Source organism: Arvicanthis niloticus, chromosome 22 (assembly GCF_011762505.2).
Source record: "Arvicanthis niloticus isolate mArvNil1 chromosome 22, mArvNil1.pat.X, whole genome shotgun sequence".
Taxonomy (NCBI): Eukaryota; Metazoa; Chordata; class Mammalia; order Rodentia; family Muridae; genus Arvicanthis; species Arvicanthis niloticus.
The window spans coordinates 16,861,681-16,888,736 of record NC_133429.1 but is presented as its reverse complement, the minus strand read 5'-3'; the positions used below and the strand labels follow the sequence as shown (position 1 = coordinate 16,888,736).

The 27,056-nt window shown below is 39.0% G+C and overlaps 1 protein-coding gene across 3 annotated transcripts in view; it reads right to left on the bottom strand.

The window, feature by feature from the left end:
* Positions 1–27,056, bottom strand: part of Cdk17 (cyclin dependent kinase 17) — a 77,186-nt gene that overhangs the window by 24,858 nt on the left and 25,272 nt on the right. For all 3 annotated transcript variants that reach the window (XM_076919999.1, XM_076920002.1, XM_076920000.1), the window contains 2 exons: positions 5,413–5,559; positions 1,862–2,026 (listed from right to left, as the gene is read on the bottom strand). In XM_076919999.1, coding sequence (XP_076776114.1) covers positions 1,862–2,026; positions 5,413–5,530 — 283 coding nt within the window. In that variant the 5' untranslated portion in view covers positions 5,531–5,559. The remainder of the gene's footprint in view (positions 1–1,861; positions 2,027–5,412; positions 5,560–27,056) is intronic.

Below are 27,056 nucleotides of genomic sequence, written 5' to 3'. Positions count from 1 at the left end.
TAACTCTGGAACTAAGGCAGCAGGATGGAACAGAAGATGTCAGTTGAGACTACAGTGAGATGCTGTCTTGAGCTGAATATCTACGACAAAACTAAGTTTGTACTCTCTGAGAGTGAGTGCACAAGTTCAAGACCTGCCTGGACAAACTGGCAAGGCCATGTAAGCTCAGTGACTCAGCATTTCTGAGGCATGCCTTCATGAGGCAGCAGGTTCAGTTCCTCAAAACTAACAAGCAACCAACAAGCAAACAAAACCAACCAGCCTGTCCTACAAGGACTGCCAACCAAAGTATCACTCTCAGATAGGCATAAACACTAAGTACCATTTGACTCAATCAGGAGACTAATCAGGTAACAATCGCACCTGCTTCTGTCTTCCTCGGGTGACAAGTGAGGTGAGAGAGTGGAGGTGGATGTCAGAACTCACTAACTTATTAGTGGGGTAAAGGACTTTGATGAAACATGAAGCATATCATGAACTAGAGAATACTTCTTATTCAAGTTTTATGCCACTTACATTACATAATACACTATAAATTTGATCAACATTACTATCATTTTCAATGTTACTTTCTTTTTTTTTTTTTTTTTCCCCCCTTTTTGGCTTTTTCGAGTCAGGGTTTCTCTGTATAGCCTTGGCTGTCCTGGAACTCACTCTGTAGGACCAGGCTGGCCTTGAACTCAGAAATCCGCTTGCCTCTGCCTCCCAAGTGCTAGGATTAAAGGCGTGCGCCACCACTGCCTGGTTCAATGTTACTTTCTTAACTCAAGACCAAGAGTCTCAAGAACAGATGTTTTTACATTGCTCCTGAACTAAAAATGTTTCCTACATTTTTAACAGCTTACTACACACAGAAAAAGAATATGCAACAGACTCCAGTACATAAAACCTAAAACATAACTAACTCTTGACTACACAGCCAACAAAATTACAAGCTAAGACCTGGTTTCTTGAAGATAAATACTCCCTCATGACTGACTTCAAATTATTGGCACAGTATTACTAGACAGGTGACAGGGTCCAGAAATATGCAATGGCACACCATTACACAGTGTTGTCACTGTTGACACAAATAACATTATCTCAGAGAGTAGATAGCAGGAAACCAATTGTGGGTAAGGACTCTGGAGTATTCATTACCTTTGGTTTTTAATTTAGCTTACCTTTGTACATGTACAATGTAAACTATAAAAGTAGCTATGTTTAACAATTGTAACACTCATCTCTCATGAACCAGCTTAAGACAGCTCCAGCGCACCATTTTCTGTGCTATGCTAGCAGGCATAAAGGCATGTTTCTCACTGATGAAGCTACACTATAGAGAGGCTCATGGTCTTAAAATTAGGGAAATGAACCAGGTAGTAAGCTACTATGGCAAGAAATAAAGCAAACAGTGGAATACGACATTCAGGAGCTGTAGTTAATAGCCAATCTAATGGGACAACAAAATGGCTATATTTAAAATGATTTCTAAAATCAAAACATCATACAACACTATCAAAAAAGACAAGAGACGTAAGAAACACAAATATTTGAAGGTATCCTTCCTGGATATTTCAAAAGCACATAAAGGTGAAAGAATAACCAGTCAGGTGACATCGACTTCTTGTACTGTCAGTATATGGTACAACCTGTAGAACTGCCGAAGCAGAATCCTCTCTGCGTGAACAGACATGCAAGCATCTTTCTCTATGGCGTTAGCACCCCTCATCTCTCTGTTACCCTTCAGGTCCTCACCTGGTCTCTATATGACTAGAGGAAATCTGATAATGACAGTGGCTGGCTTTCTTCATACAATAACACTCAGTATGCATGTCCTATGAGCAGATTGTCAAACACAACAGACAAATAAGCACATTACCTAATCTGCTTCCATTCCTGGGCATTGCCATAAAGGAACCAAGGCTTCCGCCAATAACACTGTGGGGTCTCCGCAATGGGGGCTTCTTGAAGGAGCCTGTGTACTGATGAAGGAAGGAATGCATGCTGTGAGACGTTGGCGGCCTGCCATTCTTCACAATGGGCTCTGTGGTTCATGGCATCCAAGAATCATTCCACAGCCGTCCCAAGAGTCAGGATCACAAGAGAAGGGTTAAGAAAACAGAACAAAACACAGGCTGTAACAGAGATCGTTTACATGTAAGCTCACTTCTTCAGCAATTCATTCAAAGTGCAATAGATAGAAGGAATTTCTATGAAAACACATTTATAGAAAATACCTTAACATTTCAGGTTGGTACCATGACCAAAACTGGTTAACAGTTACTAATATGCCCCACCAGGTTTCTTAGTATCAAATTACTCACATCTTAAAATTATTTGCAAACTAGTCCTTCATGACTACCATGGGTGGGTCGCACACAGGGTTAAATACGCTGTAGAATATAATACACAAGATTCTTACCAAAAGGCATCTAATCTATACCTCTATCACTAGACTTTCAGAAAGGGATGTCAATTAGTGAATATAACAGAAAAACTTAAGTGTACATCAGTATGGAAGCTTAGATTATCGCTTCAAATATGGTATTCTGTTATATAAAGAATCTTTAAACAAACGAAGACCCATTACCAAGCAGAAATATCTAATAGTATAATACTTCATAATACTTTTAGAGACAAATTAATTAATTAATTAATTTTGACAGTTTTAATCTTTTTTGACAGTTTTAAAAGATCAAAGACTCAGGGTTGGGACTATGGCTTAGTGTCACAGTGCTGGCCTAGCACGTGTAAGCCCCATGTCAAATTCCCACGCTACAAAAACTAAATAAATAAATACATAGATAAAATAAAAACTTATAATTTTTTGAGTTATCTTTCATAGATGGTATTTTAGGAATACTTTCTTATTCTTCCATTTATAAATTTTCAATTTATATTTAAATAAAGCAGTTCTAAGTTAGGGGCCAGTGTGTGTAAGGTGGCCAAGATTAACAATTTTAAGCTTATTTTTACATTCTGATCACCAATTCAGTTAGTAAAATTCAAGACTTTTCCTTTCTGGATTCGACCCACCAGTCAACATGCACACATCACAGCTGCACGGTATACTGTGAATTACAATCACGGCACAGCGCCTTCTTAGTGGGACACGGTTATTGAAATTACAAAAATCTCTCAAATTCTAGTTGGGAGAATACTATAGATAACCAAAAGTACCATGTGCATTTAATTTTTCTAATATATTTACAACCCTGTAAGTGTGTATGTCTCCATTTTGTTATAGTACACAATACACATGTCTATATATTACATAAGCATAATAGATCTCTTGACCATGCATGCAATCAAACTAGAGACAGGAGATCAAAAATTGGTCTGAGGCAGTTTACTCAGAGAAATAACAAACTACTTCAGTTATTCCTTAAACTAGAATGTTCACTGTTTCAAACTAGACAAATCACAAATCGTGTTTGCTTTGTAAGCGGATTATGTTACATGTAAGACTTTTAAATAGTACACTCTCCATACATTCTTGCAGAGTCCTTTGACACAGGCTCTATCTCTGTGTGCAACCTAGCTTACGTAGTTCTTATGCTAAACACAAAATGGGAAAAACAATCCTAAACTCTCTAAGAGGGAAACTGTGTTTAGTACAGCTAGTAGGCACTGACATGATAGATAAAAAAAAAAAAAAAAAAGACTTAACATTCCTGTGAAAATTACTGATGAAATCCATATGACACAGCAAGAATAAGCAGCAACGAACTATGGTAGTTCAGGGTGAAAGAAAAGTCTGTCTATGTATGACTTCAGACCGCTCTGATGAGGAAGACAGTGCTCTTAGTCTTTCTTTTTAAAGTCTGTCACAAAGAAACAACTTACACTATTTTCAAAATATTGGACATTTTTAACATCTTATCACTTGTTACAAACTAGTCAGGTTTTAAGATAATTACCAAAATATTCCAGAAAACATTCAATTAGTCTAAATTATTAATTAGCTCTAAAATGTCAGTGTATAGTCCATGACTCGGTTTTAATAAAAATGTTTGTCTGGTAATCAAATACTCAGAGGAATGCACTCCAAAAGCCACCTACCATGATGGACACTGTGCCTCTTTATCTCTGAACATCACTGGCAAACACGATGGCCAGAATTTCTAGCACAAAAATAAGCAAGCTGAAGTCAACCATTATCACCACCAAGAATTCAACAGGGATCTATGAGAATAGCAGGGTTCTGTTCCGTGTGCCTAGCACATTCTCTTAGAAGAGGAATAACTATTACAAAATCATCTTCAAGATTTGAGACAAATGTAACTTTTGCCCCCTATACAGAATGATAACCAAATCATTGACTTGAATTCCTTACTGAGCTCATTTTTCTCTGCTCTTGTCAAAAAACCATCAAGGAAAACATTAGAAAACCAAGACAGACCATGAGAACAGATGCAAGGTCGCCATGGCTCTGCTAACAAGATGGACAGTGTTCAGCAAACAACGGTTTGTCGGAGGAAGAAAGGCAAGGTCTGTGAAAGCTGTGTAGGATAAACTGACTTCTCCGAGAGGGTGAAGCAGTACTTCAGTGTGTACGTAGTGCATCCGCAGTCCCAGATCACGACTGCTAACCTGCACAACGAGCTGCACCCTCAGCCCACAAGCCTTGCCCGACAATGAAGCGAGCCATCAGGCTTTGACTGCAGACTGCCAGAGATCTCGAACCAGATCTTCAAGCTCAAGCAAGGGAACTTCTCAGACACCGAAAACCATAGCTCATTATTGGCTGTTTCTATCTCCTTCCTGATCACTAGGACATTCTTAGGTTTATTTTGGCTTTGAGTATATAACAATGTTCTAAAACTTTCACCAAGTTTACATTTTAGTTCAATGTAATAAACTCTTTAAATTGTTACATTAAAATTTGTGCACTACTACTTTGTATTGTAAAAAGCATTGTCAGATAAAACATAATGATTTTGTCTCTGATATAAGAGTTCTCAATACTATGGACACACGGTGGTACATAAAATAAGAAAATAGCAAATTCCCTCATCTGATGATCCTTGTAATCTATAGAGATAGTCACTATATATCTAGAATGCTTTAAGATTATACAATAAAGCTACAAACAGGAATTTTACCACCTTACTATCCTGTGTTAACAGTATATCTAATACAAATATTTAAATGATAATTTACCAATAGTTATTTAACAATTAGTATAATTTTATAGCATATGTAAGAACTTGAGAAGCAGTAAAAACATGAAGGCCCTCCTGGGAGTAGGGGACCAGGTATGCTGCAGACTGGGAGGAGAGCAGAACGTGACTCTAGCCAAGCACATTCAGGTCAGTCTTCTGTTTCCAAGAAACCAAAGACTTAGATCAACAAAAATCCCATCTCCAGCGTATCTGAAGATTTAAGTGTATTTATAATGTCATTAAGTCTCTCCCCACAGACACTTACCGTTGTCTTTGCTACTGCTCTCCTCTATGGTCATCTGTTCAGCCAGCTCCGACAGCGACTCATCAATAGTCTGGCTTCCCCTGAGCGTAAGGGACAGTCTCCTCTTAAACTTTTTCATCCTATCAGTTGGATGTGGCTTGAAAAATTCTGAAGTTAAAGAACAAATTAAAAAATTAGTTTTAAGTATTTTACTGCTGAAGAAAATGTCACCCTGGGCTTAGAATTTATCTTCAAAATATGAATCTATTAAGGGATTCTCATTTCTAGCAAACATCATAGAATCTAAACTTTTTGTTTAAAAATATAGTCTGATTTGTGCTCTATTTAGTTGGTATCAACAGGGGGCAAACTTTTTATGGAACAGTGAGACCTTAAGAATGACGGGATCAGAGGGGATGAAGTCCCTAGACTGTGCCCTCTGCAAACTCTGAAGGTGACTGTTACTGTGATGCTTAGGTCCTGGAAACAAGTCTCAACCAGCATCCAGAACCAATCAGATCCATGGCCTATCCCATTTTCACGGTAGTAAAACATTCAAAGACCTTCCCTGAGCAGACCATTAAACACCAAACAACAGAACTTAGGGGTAAGATTAATATTAACTTTTTCTTTCAATTCAAACATTTCTGAAATTAGGATGCATGTTACAATTTACAAGACATCAAATGTAACCAGCAGTAATCTTTTCCTGTCTTACTAGTCAGTGGAGCCTTACTAACTGAAAAACAAGGCACTTGCCCCACTAAGCAACTCAATCATTTACCTTAGTGTCTTTTCTAATTGCTCTTTATGACCTACATGTAATAAGCAAGCTTACCAGAGCACCTTGCAAGCTATCCTAAATAAAAAACAATTTACATTCAGCCTTTACAATATCCCGATGCTAAAATAAATCTAGCTGTTTATGTTTTCCATCTGTGTTTTGCTCAATTTCTCATTCTAATGGTATACTCTAGATTTGCTGAACAAGTGACTCACAGAAAGTTTTTATTGCTCAAAGTCTGGCAAACACAAATATAAATTTATAACTGATAACTTCATATTTGATCACTTCCCAGTTATGTATTTACTTTAATTTAGAAAGAAATCACCATAATAAAACATGAAACAACACACATTAAAAGGCAAGTATTGCAACTACAGTCTAATACAGCTTCTCTTCATCTCCAAGCTCCAATCTTAAAACATACTGTTTAGGGGGTCTAAAAAGCAGCCGTGGCCCAGCCTGGGTTAGTCCTGATACTGAAACAGACAAGTCTGTGCTGCGTGTCTCGTAACTTATCGCCCAGTTTACCGTTCATCCTTCTTCTCAGCTGTGTCTAGCCTGTGACTAACCCCATCTACTTGCTGTGCTGCTCATTTTTTCAGTTATAGAACCCCCATCTGATTCTTTCTATAGATTCCAGTTCCCCGGTGAGATTCTCAGCTTCAGCATCGATTTTCATGAACATACTAATCACCGTATTTTAAAGTTCCTGTCTATAACCCCCATAGTCTTTATAACTCGTTGATCTGTTTCTCCTGCTGACTTTTTTCTCTTTTTGCTGTGTGGGTAGCAGTATTTTACAGACTATCAAGATACTATGTGAATGATGAGGTGAAAACTGGAGGAATGCAGAGGTTCCAGATGTGGCTATCTTCCTCCACAGAGGCTTTATTTATTTTCCCTAGCTGGATATCCAAGCAGATGCAGGTCAGCAGTTGAACACAATCCAATGAAGGACAGAAACTACTGGAGACTGAATGAACCTCAGACACTGAGACTTTGACCTACTTCTGCATTACTGGCCCGTCTACATTAAGGTCCTTCAAGGAACTCCAACTGTAAATCTAGGGCAGAATAACAGCAGCGGAGGCTGTTAAGTTAAATATACAATAATTACATATATAAGTATATAAAATATTAAAAATAAAATATACAAAAATAAATAAAGGCAGGGTAGTGGAGGCTCTGTACTGTCCCCAATTGCTTTTTGCTCTTTTCTTATGCCCTGTTCAGCCTTTATCTTTTCATTGTGCATAGTTTAAAGGTTGTTAATTAACTCACCAACACCAGAAATATGGTGTTTCTGCCCCTGGCCTCCTGAATCCTACTCAAGTTTGGACAGGCTTATATACTTTCAAAATGGCCTCATTCCCCCGTCCTTCTAGTATTTTCAGCAGGACTTCAGTTCACTTAAAGTTATTCCATCAAAGGCAAAATGAAGGCTTTGGTGTGTATTAGCCAAGGTAATATATAGATATCAATGGGAAGCAGCCCAGTATGCGAAACTTGATTCCATAGAAACACGCTAACTGTGAGTCATGGCCTAAACGTGCCAACTGTAGGCACATCCTAAATGTCATCTCTCTGCTTCGCTTCTGTAGCTGCACCTTTAGAACAGCTCTCCCATGACAGAAACTAATTCAGGACATCTGTTTCTACATCTTAGATATTTAAGGTAAAGTACATTACTTTCAACTACCATTTAGTTTCTCTCAAACTTTATGCTAGGCTAGGCAAGGCTCACACTATAGTCTTAGCACCTGAGAGGTTGGCTAATGCTAGCTCCAGCTCAGTACAGGCCTCACAGTGAATTCCCAGATAGACTGGAGCTACAGAGTGTGGCCTTGTCAGAAGTCAAATGACAGAAACAAGAACAACAAAAGAGCCAGCACTACAGAAGCCTTTCTTTCTAAGGTTAAAGCAGTGCCAGGCCTAACTACGCAGGGTTGGGAACTCAACCCTACATGGTCTGAGGAAAACCTCATGTGTGGGAGAAAATCTATAAGCCCTTGGAATACTGCATGTGTGATGAGTGTCTCTATATACTGAGACTAAGTCACACCAATAATTATTTTCAGTGCTGAGAATCAAACCTCGTGCATGCTAGGCACCACTCAAAGTCAGCCCTTAAACCAGACCAAAAGCCTATCAACATTTCAGCTGCCACTGTCTCTAACATAGTCATAGGGTCCCTTGTGTCTGTCCAACCAGATAGTAGATATTGCAGAACATGACATTTTTTCAAGTTTGCTGGCCACAAATCTTGCCTATTGTTCTTGAATGACAAAGACTAAAATAATAGCATATAGCATAGATCAATTATATATAAATGCTGTATTATAATATAGTGCTGAGTTTGTCTACCCGAAATCTAGGCCGATGTGGCTAACAAGCACCTACCCAATGAGAGTGCTTAGTCCAAATGGAGTTATGCTGCAAACGCGAAATATAAATTTGGCATGAAAACAAGGCTTTAAAAGTATCTTCATAATGGTAGACAAAAATCATAAAACAAACAAACAACCCCCCCAAAACAACAACTGGAATAAAAGTCCCAGGGCCTGGGGAAAGGGTAGAAAGTGGGAAATATTAATAGATATAGAATTCCTGTTTTCCAAGAAAAAGAACTCTAGCAATAGGAAACATGCGAACACAGAACATTAAACAGATCTTGGTAGGTTTAAGTAGATCCAAGAGGATCTACTTCTTATTGTAGCGCATTTGAGTAAGAGTACACAGCAGGGAAGGATCCACTTACCCATCATCTACAAGAGTACAATTTAATATTTAGTTTGTCAAACAATGAAGAAAATTCTAGTAAATAAAATAAAAAGCTGAGCACAAGGGACATTTGGAACCCTGTCACACAAGTACACACACGAATACCAGGATCCTGAAAGTTCTAGAAGGACAGCAAAAATGGAGACAAATAGATGTTGACCTCAAACTTCCCAACTCTGATAACAAAGACATGAATACACGAAGCTTAATAAGAATACAAACAGATACTTTATTAATAAGAATACACCGAGATACTTTATTGAAACTATAGAAATCCCAAGGAAAGAAATCTTGAAGCAGCCAGAGTGAAACTCTTTAATCTACACAAGGATTCCTCAACATGATTAAAGGCTGATGATATATTAGATATATTAGAAATTACAAGGCTAGGAACAGTCTATTTAAATATTAGAGGGAAAAATAAAATGTTAACCAAGGATATTCTATTCCACAAAACTGTACTTTGGAAATGAAAGAGAAATTAAGGCATTTGTTCCCAACAGACCTGCCTAACAAAAAAACAAAACAAAACAAACAAACAAGCAAAAAAAGAAAAAGGAAAAGGAAGGCTTCCAGGGCAAAGTAAAAGGAGGATTATAATAAACTGAAAATGTCACCAGCCAACTTACAACAAGGAAAGCACACAAAAAGAAGCAGGACTTGAAAACACTGCACAGTTAGTGCATAAGACCTGACAGACATATGCAGGGTTCTTCATTTAACAACAGTGCACACTAACTCTTCTCAAGTGTGCACAGAACACACTGCAGACCAGACCACAGACCACAAAACAAACTAAAAGCATGGTTTTCCTTTTTTAGTATTAGACCCAGGGACATGTATGTATATGCTAGGCGGGGGCTCTTTTCCTGAGATATATTCCTGGCACAAGTGTGTGCATGTGTGTCTTTTTCTGAATCTAATAAAATAAAACTAAGTATCAAACAAGGAAACCTTACAAATATGTGAAAACACAATAAAACAATCCTAATTAATACGCTACCGAAAAACTCACAACCACAGACTATACCTTGAGACAAATGAAAACACTAATACAATACACCAAAATTTACAGTGCAGAGCTAAGTGTCAAGAAAACTTCTAGCTGTACTGTCTACATGAAAAAGAAAGCCTCAAATTAGTATTCAAATGGTACCTTTTATAGAATTAGAAAGCAAAGATCCAATTAAACCCAAAACTAATTAAAAGAAGAATACAATAAGAACAGAGTGGAGACACACAAAACAGAATTCAGTTCTTTGAAAATGTTACACCAATGAGAGAGTGAGATGGCTCATGTCCGTCCGGGACCTGCTGCTGAGCCAAGTGACTGATTTAACCCTCCAAACACACACAGTGCAGGAAAGACAGACTCTCAGGGTTGTCCTTACCTCCACACACAAGCCATGGTATTTAAGTGCCACACACAAATAAATAAACACCATTTTTAAAATTGAGAATATTACTACCAATTTAAGTAAGAAGATAAGAAAATTCTATGAATTGTGGACCAGAAAGTGAGTAACCTAATAAAGTAAACAAATATCCCAGGATTATGTAAAATGCCCACTTACTCTTGAAAAAGTACAATTTAAGTAGATTTCTAACATCCAAGGAGAACAAATTAATACAACAACAAAAAAAAGTTCAGACAAGTTATATTTACTGGTGAGAGATTCTTTCTCAACAAAAAGGATAGATGGCTCTTGAGGAACAATGCCCAACCATGCCCACACATGTGCACATACAGCACATACATACATTCACACACACAAAAAAAAAACAGTTATAATAGTAATTTAAAAAGTAATAAAAAGATAGATCCTTAGGAGTTATCCAATGAGATAACAGGCATATGCTAAGAGCTAAAAAATACTGTTGAATAAAGCTCAGAAAGATGGATGTAAATTAAAATATAACCCCTTTTCATGAACTAGAAGATAAGTCTATTAAAACTATTACTTAAGGGGGATCTACATATTCAATATGGCCCAATCAAAAGTCCAATTGTGTTTTTTCAAAAAATAGAACATTCCCTAAAATGTACGTATGGCATTCCAAGGACCCTGAATAATCATGATGATCTTAAAATATTAGGAAACTAGAGGGCGCCTATTCTCCTTACTACAGTGTGTTGAAACACTACAGTAATCAAACACTCTAATACATGCACCAGAAGGAACACATACACCTAAGCAGTAGAACTAAGAGCCCAGACCAACCATCAGGACAATCTTTCCAACAACTGTGCTGGGAAATCAGTCACTCTAATGGAATTCAGTGAAGCTGAACTCTTATGCCATATGCAAGAGTTACCTCAAAATAGACAGAATAAAATAGGCAAACCTAAACCTCAGCATTAAAACCATATAACAAAAAACCAAAACATTCTTGGGGCTGATGAGATGGCTCAGCTTGTAAGGGCACATGACACCAAGCCAGGGCTGATGACCTGAATTTGCTCTCCAGAGCTCATATGATAAAAGGAAAGAACTAAGTCCAGTGAGTTGTCCTTTGACACATGCACCAGGCCATGTGCCCCACCCCCCACCCCCAGTGCCCAAAGGTCTTCAAAGATTACAAACTATTGCCAGTGTTTTTGGTTATCCTCCAAAAACATGAGATAAGACCTTATGGCTGAAGATAGCAACCATACAGAGAACGCAAGCTGGTGCTGTCTGGGGAGCTTCATTTCTTCTGGCCAGCTTTCATGTTATGCATGCTCTCAGAGCCGAAAAGTAATCATCAGTACTGCCCAGAGGACTGAAGCGTGTGGATTACAATAACCAGTCTGGCAGGACATGTGCACTGATCCAATACTGGCATGAATATCATGGGAGTAACCAACCACTCTGTTTAGATTTAAGACCTGCTCTACAAGCTGAAACCCATACCTGGAAGAATCTGTGACTAGACAGATCACAGACCCTGGGAGAGAATCTACTACTACTATTTTGCTAAGCGGACACAGTATTAAACCAACTCCTAATGACCTATCATTATACACGTTGATTGAAACATCTCAACCTATCAGAGAAGCCTGTTTTCAGCAGATGTCCACAACCAGCCAAGTAAGTAGAGTAGGTTATAAGGAATAAGAGACTGCAGAATGTCCAGTCCTGAAGAATTTCCATACTGTCCTCCCGCCCTCACAGGCTAAGGGATCATTGTGGGAGAGGGGGCAGAAAGAGTGTAAGAGCCAGGAGAGGTAGATGACTAGAAGGAAAGTGCCTTCTGGTCACAGCAGAGTAGCTACGCATCTGGTGCCAATGGTGGAGAACCAAGATCCAGTGGGAAGAGGGAAGCAGCATGCAGGGCTACCCCTAGTCAAGAGTAAGTCTTAGCTATCAGGAGAAGGGTCAGTTTTCTCTAAAAGCATAGCCCCCAATAAGTTAAATAAATCACAACCCCAAATCCTCAGGATTTTAAAAGATAACATTTTTAGTTCTACAAAAAGTTTATTATTTTCTTTAAGCAAATTTTCAAATATACTGTTTACTAGTCAATAGGTTAAAATTTTAAATATAATTAAAATCTGACTTTAAAAATCTTCAAAATGTAGATACTTTCTCATCATGATTAATCAATTGATTGGCATGTGATAAGTCCCCACAAAGGGGATTCTATTTTAAACAGATGCTTAGTTTCAGTGACTTCAGAAAATAATCTACTAGAAAAGTCATCTGACGCTTTTGATCATCATAGTCTCATGTGCCAGAACCACAAGAGTGATTGTAGCTATTTAAGGTGGTGCCCCACCCCAACACACAGCTAGAAACAAAGGGGGAAAAAGCCCACTAAAAAGGAAGCACATGAACAGAGAACATCGAAATATCATTTTATAAATGAAACAAATTTTCCATTTAATTACGTACTCCAGCTACACCTATTTTGCCAAATCCTCTTTGACTTAAAAAAAAAAAAAAAGTGACTTTAGGAGCTAGAGAGGTGGCTCAATGGTTAGGAGCTCAGGCTACTCTTCCAGAGGACCTGGGTTCAGTTCCCACCCAGCACCCACATGGCTTCCGATCACAACCATCCAAGGGTACTAGGCACACCTATGGTACATAGATGCAGAAAGAACACCAATGCACATAAAAATAAAATTAATTTTTAAAAAGTAATTTTAAAATCATAAAACCAGCAGTTTACCGAAAGATAAAAATCACCTTGAGAATACTTGTTCTCATGACTATGTCTTATAGTTTGAAATCAATCACCACTTATGGTGCATGGAGAAGCACTGCTGTCTGATAGAGATGTAAATCCCTCTGCCACTGAGGACCTAATGCACTCCACTGCTGATGAATTACTATAACTTCCAGACCTGGAAACCACTTGGGTGTGTGTAGAAGGTTGGGGGGGGGGAGGGGGTTCAAATAAAAAAGTAGCAGTGATGAAGGCATATCAAAGAACACAGGACTAACCTGTGGGCCCCGTGCAGAGCAAGGGCAGGGGCAAGCCTGAGGAAAAGCATGCCGGAAAAAAACTAAGACACTCTATCCCTGCCCAGGATTGATATTCTTATTGAAACAGAGCCTTAGATTGATAATACTTTCATACAACTAAAAATAAAGATATCGTTTAGATCACAAGTTCTCAATATGTGGATTATAATTTACAACAGTAGCAAAATCACAGTTAGCAATAAAGTAGCAATGAATGAAAATAATTTTACGGCCGGGCAGTGGTGGTGCACGCCTTTAATCCCAGCACTTGGGAGGCAGAGGCAGGCAGATTTCTGAGTTCGAGGCCAGCCTGGTCTACAGAGTGAGTTCCAGGACAGCCAAGGCTACAAAGAGAAACCCTGTCTCGAAAAACAAAAAACAAACAAATGAAAATAATTTTATGGCTGGGGTTCACCACACATGAGGAACTGTATTAAAGGGTCATAGCATGAGGAAGGGTGAGAACCACTGACTTAGTAGATAAATGTATATATACAATGTTTATATTGACTGAAAAAGACTAAAAGATAATTTTGTAACATGTAACCCTATGTCATGAGCCATGAATTGTGACTACCATAATTCTGTGCAAATTATCAAAAACAGTGGTAATAAGTTTATAAAATATTGGGAATAGATGGGCATAATTAAAACTCTGAAGGGAATAACAACATACTTTAATAATCAAGGTCAAAAGGACAGGCTTATGTTCCTCTAGCCTGCTGCTAAGTAACTATCATTTCAGGCTACTGACTTAATAGTGGTTTTTTTTTTCTTTAAGATTTGATTTTGTCATTATTTTTAATTATGCGTATTCCCTGTGTCTGTTGAGTGGCCATGTGCACGTGCTGGTAGAGGCCAGCGATATCAGCCCCCGTTTGTAGAGTTACACAGATAGTTGGGATAGGGAAGGCAGTACTCTGTTACAGGACTGGGGATGGCAAAAGGATATTGCTCAAACATATCAAACTTTCAAAGAAGTTCTCCTTTTAATCCTAAAATCCCAAAATATGTGATTCAAGTTATCTAGTTAGATGAACAGATCAACAAGAGAAATAAAAGCAGGAACTGAGAAGTAATTTCTCTAGTTTGGTTGTTAAATGTTCCCCAAAGGCCCAGCAATTAAAGAGCCACCGGTAGGGGGCAGAACTGAGAAGATGTGGGGCCTGGTAAGAGAAACCTAAGTGTCTGAGGATGTGCTAGCAAAGGGATGGCACCGACCATTCTTCTGCTCTCTCTGTGTTCACACTTGGCTGTGAGGTAGTCTTCCTCCAAGTGCTCCGGTCAGGATGGACGGCCTCACCATAAGCACTAAAATAAGGGGGCAGCCAATAATGGACTGAGACCACCAAAACTGTGAGCCAACATAAACCTGAGATAGCTAAAATATTCTGCAACAGTACCGGGAAGCTAGCAGAGTAATTACAAATTTGTTTCAGTTATAGTTAGATGGACGTACTCATCTTAGAGGAGAGTCCAACAGAAAAGGCCTGAAAAACAATATAGATCATTATGGAGAGATCAGCAAGGGCATGTGTGCTAAGATGTAATTATTACAACTTCAAGACCTGGAAACCACTTGGGGAGGGAGGTGTTCCAAATCAAAAAGTACCAGATATATCAAAGAATACAAGGTTAATTTGTGGGTCCAGTGCTGAGGAACGGAAAGGGTAAGCTTGATGACTTGCTTGAAAGTAAAAGCATAACAGGTGAAAATCTAAGAAAGTATACTGTATCCGACAGACTGATTTGACTCCTCTCTGGAATACCTTACGTGAACTGGTGAGGAACTGTCAGTAAGAAGGAGCAGCTTTGATAGCAGGAGCCCTGAGGTGGCAAGGCCCAGCCACGCCTTGGGGATGCGGATTCTGGAGGGCTTTTATATAATTGATGGCATCAGGATTTGGTTTCAACCTCTAAGGAAGTTTAGATGGCAGCTTTTAAAGTAGGATCCCCATCCCGTTAGCAGATACCTTCTGCCCTTCACAACGATTTACAAGCATGCTCGTTAGTTAATATTCACTGTGCACTTTGTGTATATCGATCTTATATTAAGGACTAGGTAGAGAAGAAACAAAACAAGCACACCGACCCAGCATCTGCCCTTGCAATAAGAAGTTCAGAAGAGCAAACAACAGAAGTAGGAAAATGAGATGCTCAGACACCCCTGGGCCCACAGGAAAGGCGACCTGGCAGAATAACAGAAGACAAGCCTCCAAACTGCAGAGCCTCAGTAACTACAATATGAAGACGGCCTCGTATCTATCGTTCCTGCACTCGGGTTGGTAACGGCCTATTGTTTTGACAAGTATGAGTCAGGCTTTGATAAAGACAAGTATCACACCTATAATTTAAGGGGTTTTTTTTTTTTCTATATTCTATTCCATTTATATATTTGTGTATATGTGTGTGAGTGTGTGAACAGGCACATGTGTGGAGGTCAGAGGACAACTTGCAGTAGTTCTCTCCTTCTACCACGATCTCTGGGACTGAACTCGGCATCAGACTGGGTGGCAAGCACCTTTACCTACTGAGCCATCTCATCAGCCCCAAGAATTTAATGTAAATTGCTAACCAGGAACTGGAGAGTTGAAAAGGAAAAGGGGAAGAGACAGATTATTATGGAAGAAGGAATCGCACAGAGCTGAAAGAAATAAAGAGGAAGGAGCTGGAATTATTACAACTCGGAGCTTTGAAACAGAAACCCTATGAACTGAACTCTGAAAGGAGTGAGCTGTTAGCAGGACACTAGAGACCAAGAGCTCAAGCCCAGGGGCTCAGCAATGGCCACATGCAGCTCTCTGAGCAGCACATGACTCGGTGATGCTCACTGTAACTAAGCTTACATGAGGATGGTCTATAGACATGCAGAAGCTGCACACTGGAACCAGTCGCCACTCTGTTCCTGCCAGGGTAGCTCTGTAGCTGCCAGAGAGACGACTAAGTAGACAAGGCTCTCTTGAGTCTTCTAACCCCCTACTTCTCCCAGGTACACTTTCTCTTGGCACAACGTAACAAGGGATGGAGCAAAGGAGAAAGTTTCCAAACAGTCTTTAGGACTCCTGCTCTAAGCCATACAAATTCAGCATGTTATCAGAGGCTACTAAAAAATGGATTAATTGCCAGAACCACTTGCTTGATTTTATTTCTTCATTTTTGATGTACTTGCAGTAATGGTTTGCAAATATTTAGTTATAAAAATCTAGTTAAAAATATTTGGTATTGTTCTTATGAATTCTGAAGTAACTATGTAAATACTAAATACTAAAATAAGAGCAAACACTTTTTAAAAAGTTTGAAAAAAACAACCTTTTATGGACCTTATAAAACAAAATCAGAAATTCAAAATCAGAACTGGAAAAACTGAGTAGGCTCTAATTTAACATCTACATAGAAACCTTAAATTCCCTGACCAAAGAAAAAGATTAATGAGGATTAGTGAAAGGTATTGCATTACTTTCATACTTCAGTCATTTTTCCCCTTTAATCTAAGCCTTATTCATCTTTTTATTCTCACTGGCTGAAAGGTTGTCATTCTTTGTTAATATTTAATGTTTGTCATTTTAAACATAGCTCTGCACGCATTTTTTTAATCTTATTTCCTTTCCTTCCTATTTTTAATGTTTTCTGCTCTTCTTCTTGTTCTCTAAATATGTCCTTCAGGAGTCAAGCACACATCTTCGGCATAATAGTATTTTCTTTGGTACCAGGAAAACTTAACCAAGTAAAACAACAGTTTGGATACTATGATTAATTTGTTCAATTAATCAGATTATGAGATCCTGAATTTATTACTAACCCCTAAAGAAATGTGAGTTATACTTAATGAATTAGGCAGATTTAGGGTTAGTTATTCTATAATTAAATAATTAATAGGGAAAGTGATATATAACATCACTTGGAAACTGATCACCATGTTCACAGGTTCTAGGCTATCCTGGACTAAAGAATACTTTTCTGTCTCAAAAAAGAAGCAAAGAAAAACGAGATTAGCCGGGCAGTGGTGGTGCACGCCTTTAATCCCAGCACTTGGGAGGCAGAGGCAGGCGGGTTTCTGAGTTCAAGGCCAGCCTGGTCTACAGAGTGAGTTCCAGGACAGCCAGGACTACACAGAGAAACCCTGTCTCGAAAAACCAACCAAACAAACAAACAAAAAAAATGAGATTAACCCTTTGTAGTGAGTAGAGGAATAGTCTGAGAACAAGAGATCTAGGCTTATCAACAAGGAGCATGAGTGTAAGAATATGTGTGGTCACAGCTGGGCTAAAGTGCTCAGTGGCTAACTTTGCTGAGCAAATGTGAAGATCTTAGTTTGCATCCCCAGCAGGACATGAGAGCCAGCTGCACAGCAGGCATCTGTAATGTAACCCAGGGATGAGCAACCAGACAGGCGGGACAAAACTGTAAGCTTCAGGTTTCATGAGAGATCTCCTCTCCAGAAGTGTGAGAGCAATTGAGGAAGTAACCAAGCACCAGCTTCTGGTCTAAACACACACACACACACAGACACACACACACACACACACACAAAGAAACAATGGTTAGTTATCAGAAAAAGGGTTGTTGCTCCTCTGCATAATATTCTAGGGAAAGGGAAGGTTTAGAACAGCCCTAGGTCTATTTTACCTGCTGCATCTACAGAAGCTCCAGGAAGATTTTAAGTGTGTGTGTGTGTGTGTGTGTGTGTGTGTGTGTGTGTGTGTAGAATAGGTAAGAACAGAACTCTCTATTCAACATGTAATAGCAGGCTCAGAATTATGTTCCCTTTACACTAAAGGAAAACTAGAAGATCCAGTGTGAGAGCTGCCTGTGTAAGAAATCGCTGAAATGTCACGCTCTTTTTATGTGGCTATCTATTCCCAAGCTAGAACCGGGAAGTGACAAGAACACTCCTTCTTTCAAAGGTAAGAAAAGAGGTTACCCTGAGGTCAGGAGCTTCTCATGTGGCTCTGCATTGAAATTGTGTTAACTTGCTCTGCTCTAAGATGAAAGCAATCACGACCAGATCAGTGTGCCCAGCAGCTGGTTAGTCAGCTGCTCAGAGTGGGCAGCTTTGGAGCCCTCTCTGGGCACTGTGCCTCAGAGTCTGAGTGCAAGCCAACCCCAGAACCACTTAGTCCTAAAGGGTGTTTTCCACTCCTCAACTTATTAAGAAAAATAAACAAATACAAAATAGCCTCCTTTTATATTCCAGTTATGGAAGTATTTTATGCTTTAATATGAACTCAGAAATGAAATATTTTGATATTTATCTATGAAGCCTTTATACTCGGTTAAGAGTACAAGGTTCTACCCTAGAAAAATCAGCTGAAGGAAACAAGAGGAAGCTTAGCTCCCCTTCAGTCCTAAAACCATTCAGAAGGCTGATGGAAAGGAATATAAAAGTCCCTAACTCCTAGGTAACTACGAAGTCCTTAAAAAACAAAAGGACAACAAAATCAACATGAATACTTGCTAGAAACCGTAATGTGTACTGTACTAACTATAAAAATCAACGTAGTATTCCAGTTCTGCTATAAAATCTATGTTAAAGTTCTCAAAAGAAGTACTTCAGTCTTACTATTAATTTTTTTAAGTTAGAATTATTTTTAATACAGGATAGAAGGTATAGTCACTAAAACTAAGAATTTAGTGAGAAACTAACTTAGGACCAGCCTATTAATTTAGTTGGTAGCTCAGGAAAACACTGTGTGTGTGTGTGTGTGTGTGTGTGTGTGTGTGTGTGTGTGTGTCTACATGCGTGCACATCCTAAACCTTTTAAGACAAATAATAAAGTATTCAAATGTGCTTAGCTGTCCTTTCCTAGATGAAACCCTGGGTCCCCAATAAGAATTCCTTATTAGTAATATAATAAATACAATAAAGAAACCACACACCAACAAATACACACCATTTCTAGCTGATTCAAAAGTGAAGGGAAGCCCGGGCAGTGGTGGCACACACCTTTAATTCCAGCACTTGGGGGGCAGAGGCAGGTGAATTTCTGAGTTGAAATTTCTGTAGATCAGGCCAGCCTGGTCTACAGAGTGAGTTCCAGGACAGCCAAGGCTACACAGAGAAACCCTGTCTTGAAAAACCAAAAGAGTGATGGGAACACTTGGAAACAGGCATAAAGCAGCCAATCCCAAGCTTTCTTGGGTATTTCGATCCTTTGCAGACTTTCAGATGTCTTCCTTACATCCGATTCCAGAACTTTTTCACAAGAATTACTCTGTATGCACTAACACTTTATCAGTTTAGGTAGTACTTGATCTGGGCATAGAAATATCATCATAAGTAGAGCTGACTAATAACTAACGGGAAAAAATGAAGGTCAAACTAGACAGAAGACTCTTCAAGGGTTAGCATTAAATTCATCACAGCCAGCAGTCTTACAGAGGAATAGCCACATACTAACTAGGAGACTGGTCAAGGAGCTTCTAATACACCTCACTCACAGAAGTATTTCTATTCCCCTAATTTATTTATACGTGAATGATGTAGGAACAAGAACAATTGTGTGTGTCCTCACCTTCCACCATGTGTCTCAGAGACTCAGCTCAGGCCAGCAGGCTTGACAGCAAGCATCTCATCACCCCTGAGCTAGCCCACCAGCACTTACTCAATTTGAAAACAATACCCCCAGTTATCACTGCACTTTGTCACTGATGTTATCTAAAATACTCAATTAAAAAAGTTAAGCATGTAACCAATCTCTTAGTTGAAGAATAAGTATATTTTAAACTTTCTACTACAATGCTAATGAACAAGTCATAAAAGATCTCTGCAATTTTAAATGATATAGTGGAAAAAAGGGGTAAAGAGGGAAAAGGGAGCCAAATTCAATATTCCCTGAAGTTGTAATGTGCCTATTTGTCCATCATCTGTAATATAATAAAGATATTATTTCACACAAGGACTTCCTTTCCAAAAAAAAAAAACAAACAAATTAACTTATGAATCTCAAGAACTTTATGATTATAACAGATATCTTTGAAATATGATATTTATTAGGATTTACTGTTCATCTTATGTAGTAATAAAAATACTGTAAGTCTGACCTGATATTACAAAATCGATTTGTCTTTATCATGTTGTTTGATATAAGTGCTTTTGAAACAGCGTGATTCAAATGTGATCAGAATATAAGTCAAAGGGCACCCAAGCACATGGAAAACGAAAACGCGAGCATGACCCCAAAGTTCTCCAGAACTCATGAATAGTACGACCATGAGTTTAATTTACCCACATATCAGAAGAGAACCCTTCATTTAGTTAGGTGCAGTAACAATACTCAGTTAGATAGAAGACCTCAAAAGTGTGTGAATCATGAAAATCCCTCCCCAAGAGTCAATCTCTTTTTTTGTGGTTTTAATTGCTTTCAAAAACATGTTTTGTTGTTGTTGTTTTAAGCAAAAGGAAAACATGACCTTTTCCCCATACAGACTTAATCTTTTTTTTTAGCCTCGGCACAGAACTGTAATGGCATCTCTTGCTGCAGGCATCTCCTTCCAGCTAAGCTTAACCTAGAGCCCTGCTGTGCATTGCATATGACACGATTTTACACCTTCTGTGCAAGCACTGCTTTACTTCCCCATATCCTCAGTGACACAAAATACAGAGAAAGGTTTCTACTCTTTTTCCTTCTTTTCTGTAAGCAGAAGAATTAAACTCAAAGATGCTCTGGATCTGGAATGAAATAATATTAATGGCGTACTATCTTGACACTTGACCCAGAGCAGTGTACCAAAGACAACCAAAGGCAGTCTCAGAACTGAACTAGATGCAATGCCCTGCGAATTAATCAGACAACCTGCAGGCTATTCTAGAACCTTTAAGCAGATATATTATGAGAGAAATAAGCAGAACAATTTGAAAGCATTTTTCCTAAACTATGTCTATTTGTTCCTGAATCGGAACAGAAGAAAAAAAATGCTATTTAAAATTTGCATTCACTCTAAAAATTTCATTTACAAGTTTCTGGGAAATTATTTGTATCTAGAGCCATTAACAGACAGTTTTTTTCTCAGAAAGTGAGAATGAAGTTGAGGTACTCTAAATACTGTTTTAGACTTCACAATGACAACGGAAGACAAAGTTTCCCCAGTACCACTGTGTTAATGAAAAAGGCTATATTCTGAGGAAAGAAAAGACCACTGGGATCAGGAGGAGGTGACCACACATTGAAAAGGCACAGAGAAACAGGTGGGATACTGAAACATTGTGAACAGTCCCAGCTCCAACCTGGGCTCCCAGTGCGTAGAAGCCAATGCTACAACCACAAAGTCTAGTGTTTGAGACTAGCTACCACAGACACTTGAACACAAGGTGACAATCATACGTCAGGAAGGCAGCCACAGCATCTGGGTGGGAGCAGTAGCAAAAGAAGTATGGATGGGGAAGGGTGAGACTTGAACCAGCTCTAATATTTAAGCAGCAGAGATCTCAGGCTGTGGAGGATGAGGTGTTGGTCAGCCTGCCCTCTGTGGCAAGGAGCAAATCCCATAAGCAGTCCAGTACAGTGGAGGTGGAGGCGGCTCTGAGCTTGGCCTCCAGAACTGCCTTACTGACAGTTTGCTGCTGGGTAGGACAGGCAACATAGAGGCCATATTTGATGGATTCCTCACTTTCCTCAGCTTCCTTCCTCCTGCACAGTGGTCTGCTGCTGGCAGTATCTGGAAGCAGTGGGCCGGCAGAACCTAGACCCTCCAGTACAGAACCTGTGCTCCTCATGTCACCAACTCTGTAACAGACTTGCCACCACACAGGCTGGATGTGTGGACCCCCATTATACAACCGGAGGGCCTCTGGAGTAAGCGAGAATCTGCCTGCCAACAGGCCAAACAGCTCCTTTGGGCCAGCAGTGAGGCACTATACACAAAGAGAGGAATTATCTACAGTGGGTGCAGCCCCTTGATGGCCTGGCCCTCAGACCACACAGCACCAACCTCTATGTACAGTGAGAACAATGTGGGAAAACAACAGACTCCATGGACAACCCAAATCTGCTCCCAGCCCCCAGCCATGGCTTATTTCAATATTAGAGGATCTTAAAGAAAAAGTCTAATTACTTGTCTTCTTTTTTCCACTATATTTTTAGTATTTAAAATTTGTTTATATAGTGTTTGTATTTATTTCTGGGAATGTCATGATATATTTTATCATTCTTTTCCATCCCCACTTCCCCACCACCCAATTTCATGTTCTTGTTCTCTTAAAACAGAACAACAGAACAACAAAACATGGAGAAGGGTTTGTGTTGGTCAACTTTGGCTGAAGAAGAGGCCTGCCTCGGGTGGGGTGTGTGTAGCTGCTAAACTCAGGGTTAAATCCTCTGAAGAAAATAGATTTCTCTGTCCCAACTACATTCTACTTAGTGATAGTATCTGAGCTGCATTAACATTGTCTTCTGCTTCCTCAAGTGTGTTCCTTGTTCTTTGTCTTCTTTTACTTAACTGTATGGCTGCACCCTTCCCTGCCCCTCCTCAGATCAGTTTTATAATCAATTTTTAATATCAGACCTTACTTTGGATCCTTTTTGTCATTTTTTTTTTCGGACAGTTATAGGTAGAATGCTAGTCCCCTTTAATGTAGTTTTATCGTATTTCTGTATCAAGTTTTTCTTTCCTCCCCCCTCCCCCCTCAGACCCTCCACCCTCAGACAGGGTTTCTCTGCGTAGCCCTGGCTGTCCTGGAACTCACTCTGTAGACCAGGCTGGCCTCAAACTCAAAAATCCACCTGCCTCTGCCTCCCAAGTGCTGGGATTAAAGGTGTGCGCCACCACTGCCCAGCCAGGATTCTTTTTGTTGTTACTATAATACTGGTTTGTTTTCTCCTTTCTGAAGAGAACTGAGGTTTGGGCCCTTCTGAAGGATGCTATCTAAGACCTGTCTTAATTATTTTTCTAGTGCTGTGAAGAGACACCATGACCAAGGCAACTTATAAAGGAAAGCATTTAGTTAGGGGTGTGCTTATAGTTTCAAAGGGTGAGTCCAGGACTTCCATGGCAGAAAACATGGCAGAAAACATGGCAGCAGGCAGGCATGGCACTAGAGCAGTAGCTGATCACAAGCAGCAGACACAGAGAAACAAGAGATACAGAGACGGGGGGGGGGGGCGGGGGGGAGACGCAGAGATTGTGACTGGGCTTAACAGGAGCTTTTGAAACTTTGAAGTCCACCCTCAGTGACACACCCCCTTCAGTAAGGCCACACCTCCTAATCCTTCCCCAAACAGTCCAACTAACTAGGGACCAAGCATTCAAATATGAGCCGAGGAGGGCCATTCTCATTCAAAAACCATGACATGGTTGCAATATAAAATGGAAAAGATCTTAATTTCGACATATGGATAAATCACAACACAGAAGGATAAAAATAAAAAAAGCAAGGCAAGTTTACTCCTACAAAGATTCATGACTCTTTAATAACTGAATCCAGGAGTAGAGAAACAGATAAACTGTTAAGAATTCTAAAGTTCAGTTTAAAGAAGACTCATAAACCAATACATGAAGTAAAGATGTAAATATAAGATTCAAGTGATAAATGAGAAATTCAACAAAGAGGAAGATTCTAGAGGGACAATATGAAATCCTTAAAACTAAAGTTCAATAAATCAATCCAAGACTCAAATCAACTACCAAGAGACTAGACCTCTTAGAAGAAAGAGTTTCAAGGATGGACAAAAAGGCCAAGGAATTTTAACACAGAAGTATAAAAAGAGAGAGAGAGAGGGTAGAAGAGAGAGAGGGTAGAATAGGGAGAAGGAGACAGAAGCAGATGGGGAAAGAAAGGGAAGAGAAAGAGAGAGAGTGCACGAGTGCACATTAAGAGAGAACAAGAAAGTTAAGTGGTCAGAAATGGCCACAGCACTAAAGACCAAGACTCTTAGGACAGTACTAAGAGGCCACACCTATGAATCAGTAGAGAGGAACGGTGAGCTAAGACCAGACTAGCGATGCAGTAACTCTAGTCAATGAAATTACAACAGAAAATGTCAGAAATCTCAAGAATGAAACAGATATCCGAATACAAAAAAGCATCTAAACTCCCATGTCCTATTGTAGTTAAAACACCAAGAGTACAGAACAAAGGAAGAACAAGAACGCTGAAAGCCACAAGGAAGGAGTGTTGGATGACATAAAGGCAAACAATCAGAAGAACAGATTCAGCAGAAATCCCAAAGGCCAGGAGAGCATGGACCATGTCATGAAGCAAAACTGTCACCCAAGGTTACCATATCAAATAAAGCCAACCTTTAAAATCAAATAGACCTTTTGTGAGAGTAAAGCAATTCACAGTCACTAAGCCAGCACTGGGGAGAGCTCAGAAAACAATAACTTGTACTGGCAGAGTATGTGAAATGGGGTGGGGGAAGTCATGAACTATTAATAAAGTTAGCCAGCCAAGTTTTAGGGTGAAGAACAAAGAAATTAGTACAAACTTGATCTAACAACTCTAAATGAAAACTTAAAAGTAAGCCCAAGTAACTATACTACTATCCAACTAGGCCAAGTTCAAAGCCCAACTAAGTCAGAAGATACAATGACTGCAAATATATATGCACTGAATACCCAAGTCCATAAAATGAAATTACTGGACAGAGGAACATATAGGTCCAGGTAATGTAAGTGACCTCAATATTCTACTCTCCTCAAGAGACAGGTCAAGCCAGAGTGGGAAAAAACAAACAAACAAAAAAGAAAACAAAACCAAAAATTTCAGTTAAACTATATCACATACCAAAAACTTAACAGAGCACCTATGGGATACTCCACACAAAAGCTGAAGCATACACATTCTTCCCAGGAGTCCATGGAATTTCTCCAAAATACACCCTATCTTAGGCTATAATACAAGTCTTACTATCAAGGAACTGCAATGCTTTCTTGCCATCAGACGGTAAGGGAACAAGAACAGAGATCAGTAACAAAGTAACTCTACAATCATCTGAAGAAATGAACAATAAGTGTCTGAATGATCCCAAAGGGCAATGACAAAATCAAGAGGGAAATTAAAATGTCCCAACAATCTAGGCCAGGCATGGTGGTGCACACCTTTAATCTCAGACTCAGGAGGCAGAGGCAGAGGCAGGCGGATCTCAAGTTCAAGGCCAGCAAGTTTTACATAGAGAGTTCCAGGACAGCTAGGCCTACTATGCAGAGAAACCTTGTCTGGAAAAAAAAAAAAAAAAAAAAAAAAAAAAATATATATATATATATATATATATATATATATATATTCATTCATTCATAAATGAGGACAGGGGGAGAGCTAGGGACAGGATGACCAAGGAACACTGTATTCGTGTATGAAAACATCATCATGAAACCCATTATAGGGTGTGTGAAAATGGCTCAGAGGGTTCAAAAACAAACAAACAAACTCGCTCTCAAGCCTGACAGCCTGAATTAGAGATTCCAACCAGAGCAGAAAAGTAACAACTGGTGCCCCAAACTGTCCTCACAGACATGGCACTCACCACTCCAGCAAACTCTCCCAAACTCACAAAATAAACAGAAAATTTTCAAAAGAAATCTGTTATTTCATACAATACATGTTAATACTTTTTAGCTTAAATTTAGAAGCTTTAATGGTCATCAATTTTTTCCTTCAAGTATCTACAGATTTTTTTTTTAAAAAGACATTTCAAATATAATTTGATATCTCAAAGACTGTCGGGTCTGGTCTTTTATCAGTTTTCTCTGATGTAAGTCAAGGTGATAAAATATGATTTAAACAGCAAAGAGGTGAACGAATGAGCTTTCCTCTTACAATTTTTCAGTAGTCACTTTAAGAAAAATGATCTCTATGAGAGTGCTAGAAGTTAGTCCTATCAACCAAATGATGTCTACTCCCTTCTCAGTGTATCCTGTACCAGGAAAGCAGCAAGTGGTATTATATGCCAGAATGTTCAAGACATTTACATATATATACTATTTCTTCAACCATTAATGGTTAACAACATTTTTTAAATTATCCTCATTTTATATATAAGACACTTACCAAGTAAAGAGTTAGAGTTAAAAGCCTAGAGCAAGTTACAACAAGAAGCCACTTGAAGGCCAAGATTTTAAAACGCTTGTCCATGTTCTCAAGCATTGCATAGTATGATCCAGAACAGGACAGTAGAGACTAGAATAAGCACATACCTTTGCTCAATGAACAAGCATGCACTGGTTGGGCCCTTCATATCCTTTTCTTTCTGTTAGAAGTTATAAAATTCAGCACAGTTCAGGCATAGTGGTGGCACATGGGAGACAGAAGAAGGTAGCTCTCTGTGAGTTGAACAGCCTGGTCTCACAGTGACTTACAGGCAAGACAGGGGTATATATCAAGAGACTCTGTCTCAAAAATTAAAAAAAAAAAAAAAGTTGGGCTTAAGAGATGGCTCAGTGGTTAAGAGCAGACTGCTCTTCCAAAGGTCCCGAGTTCAATTCTCAGCAACCACATGGTAACTTACAACCATCTGTAATGGGATCTGATGCCCTCTGAAGATATCTACAGTGTACTCATATAAATAAAGTAAGTAAATCTTTTTAAAAAGTAAATAATAAAATAAATTTAAAAGTCCATAAGTATAGAAATTAGCAGAAAAGAATGCATCAGGTAGTTTCTTTGCTTTTTCAAGTTTATTTACTTAGGACTAGTGTCCCTTATACTATGAACT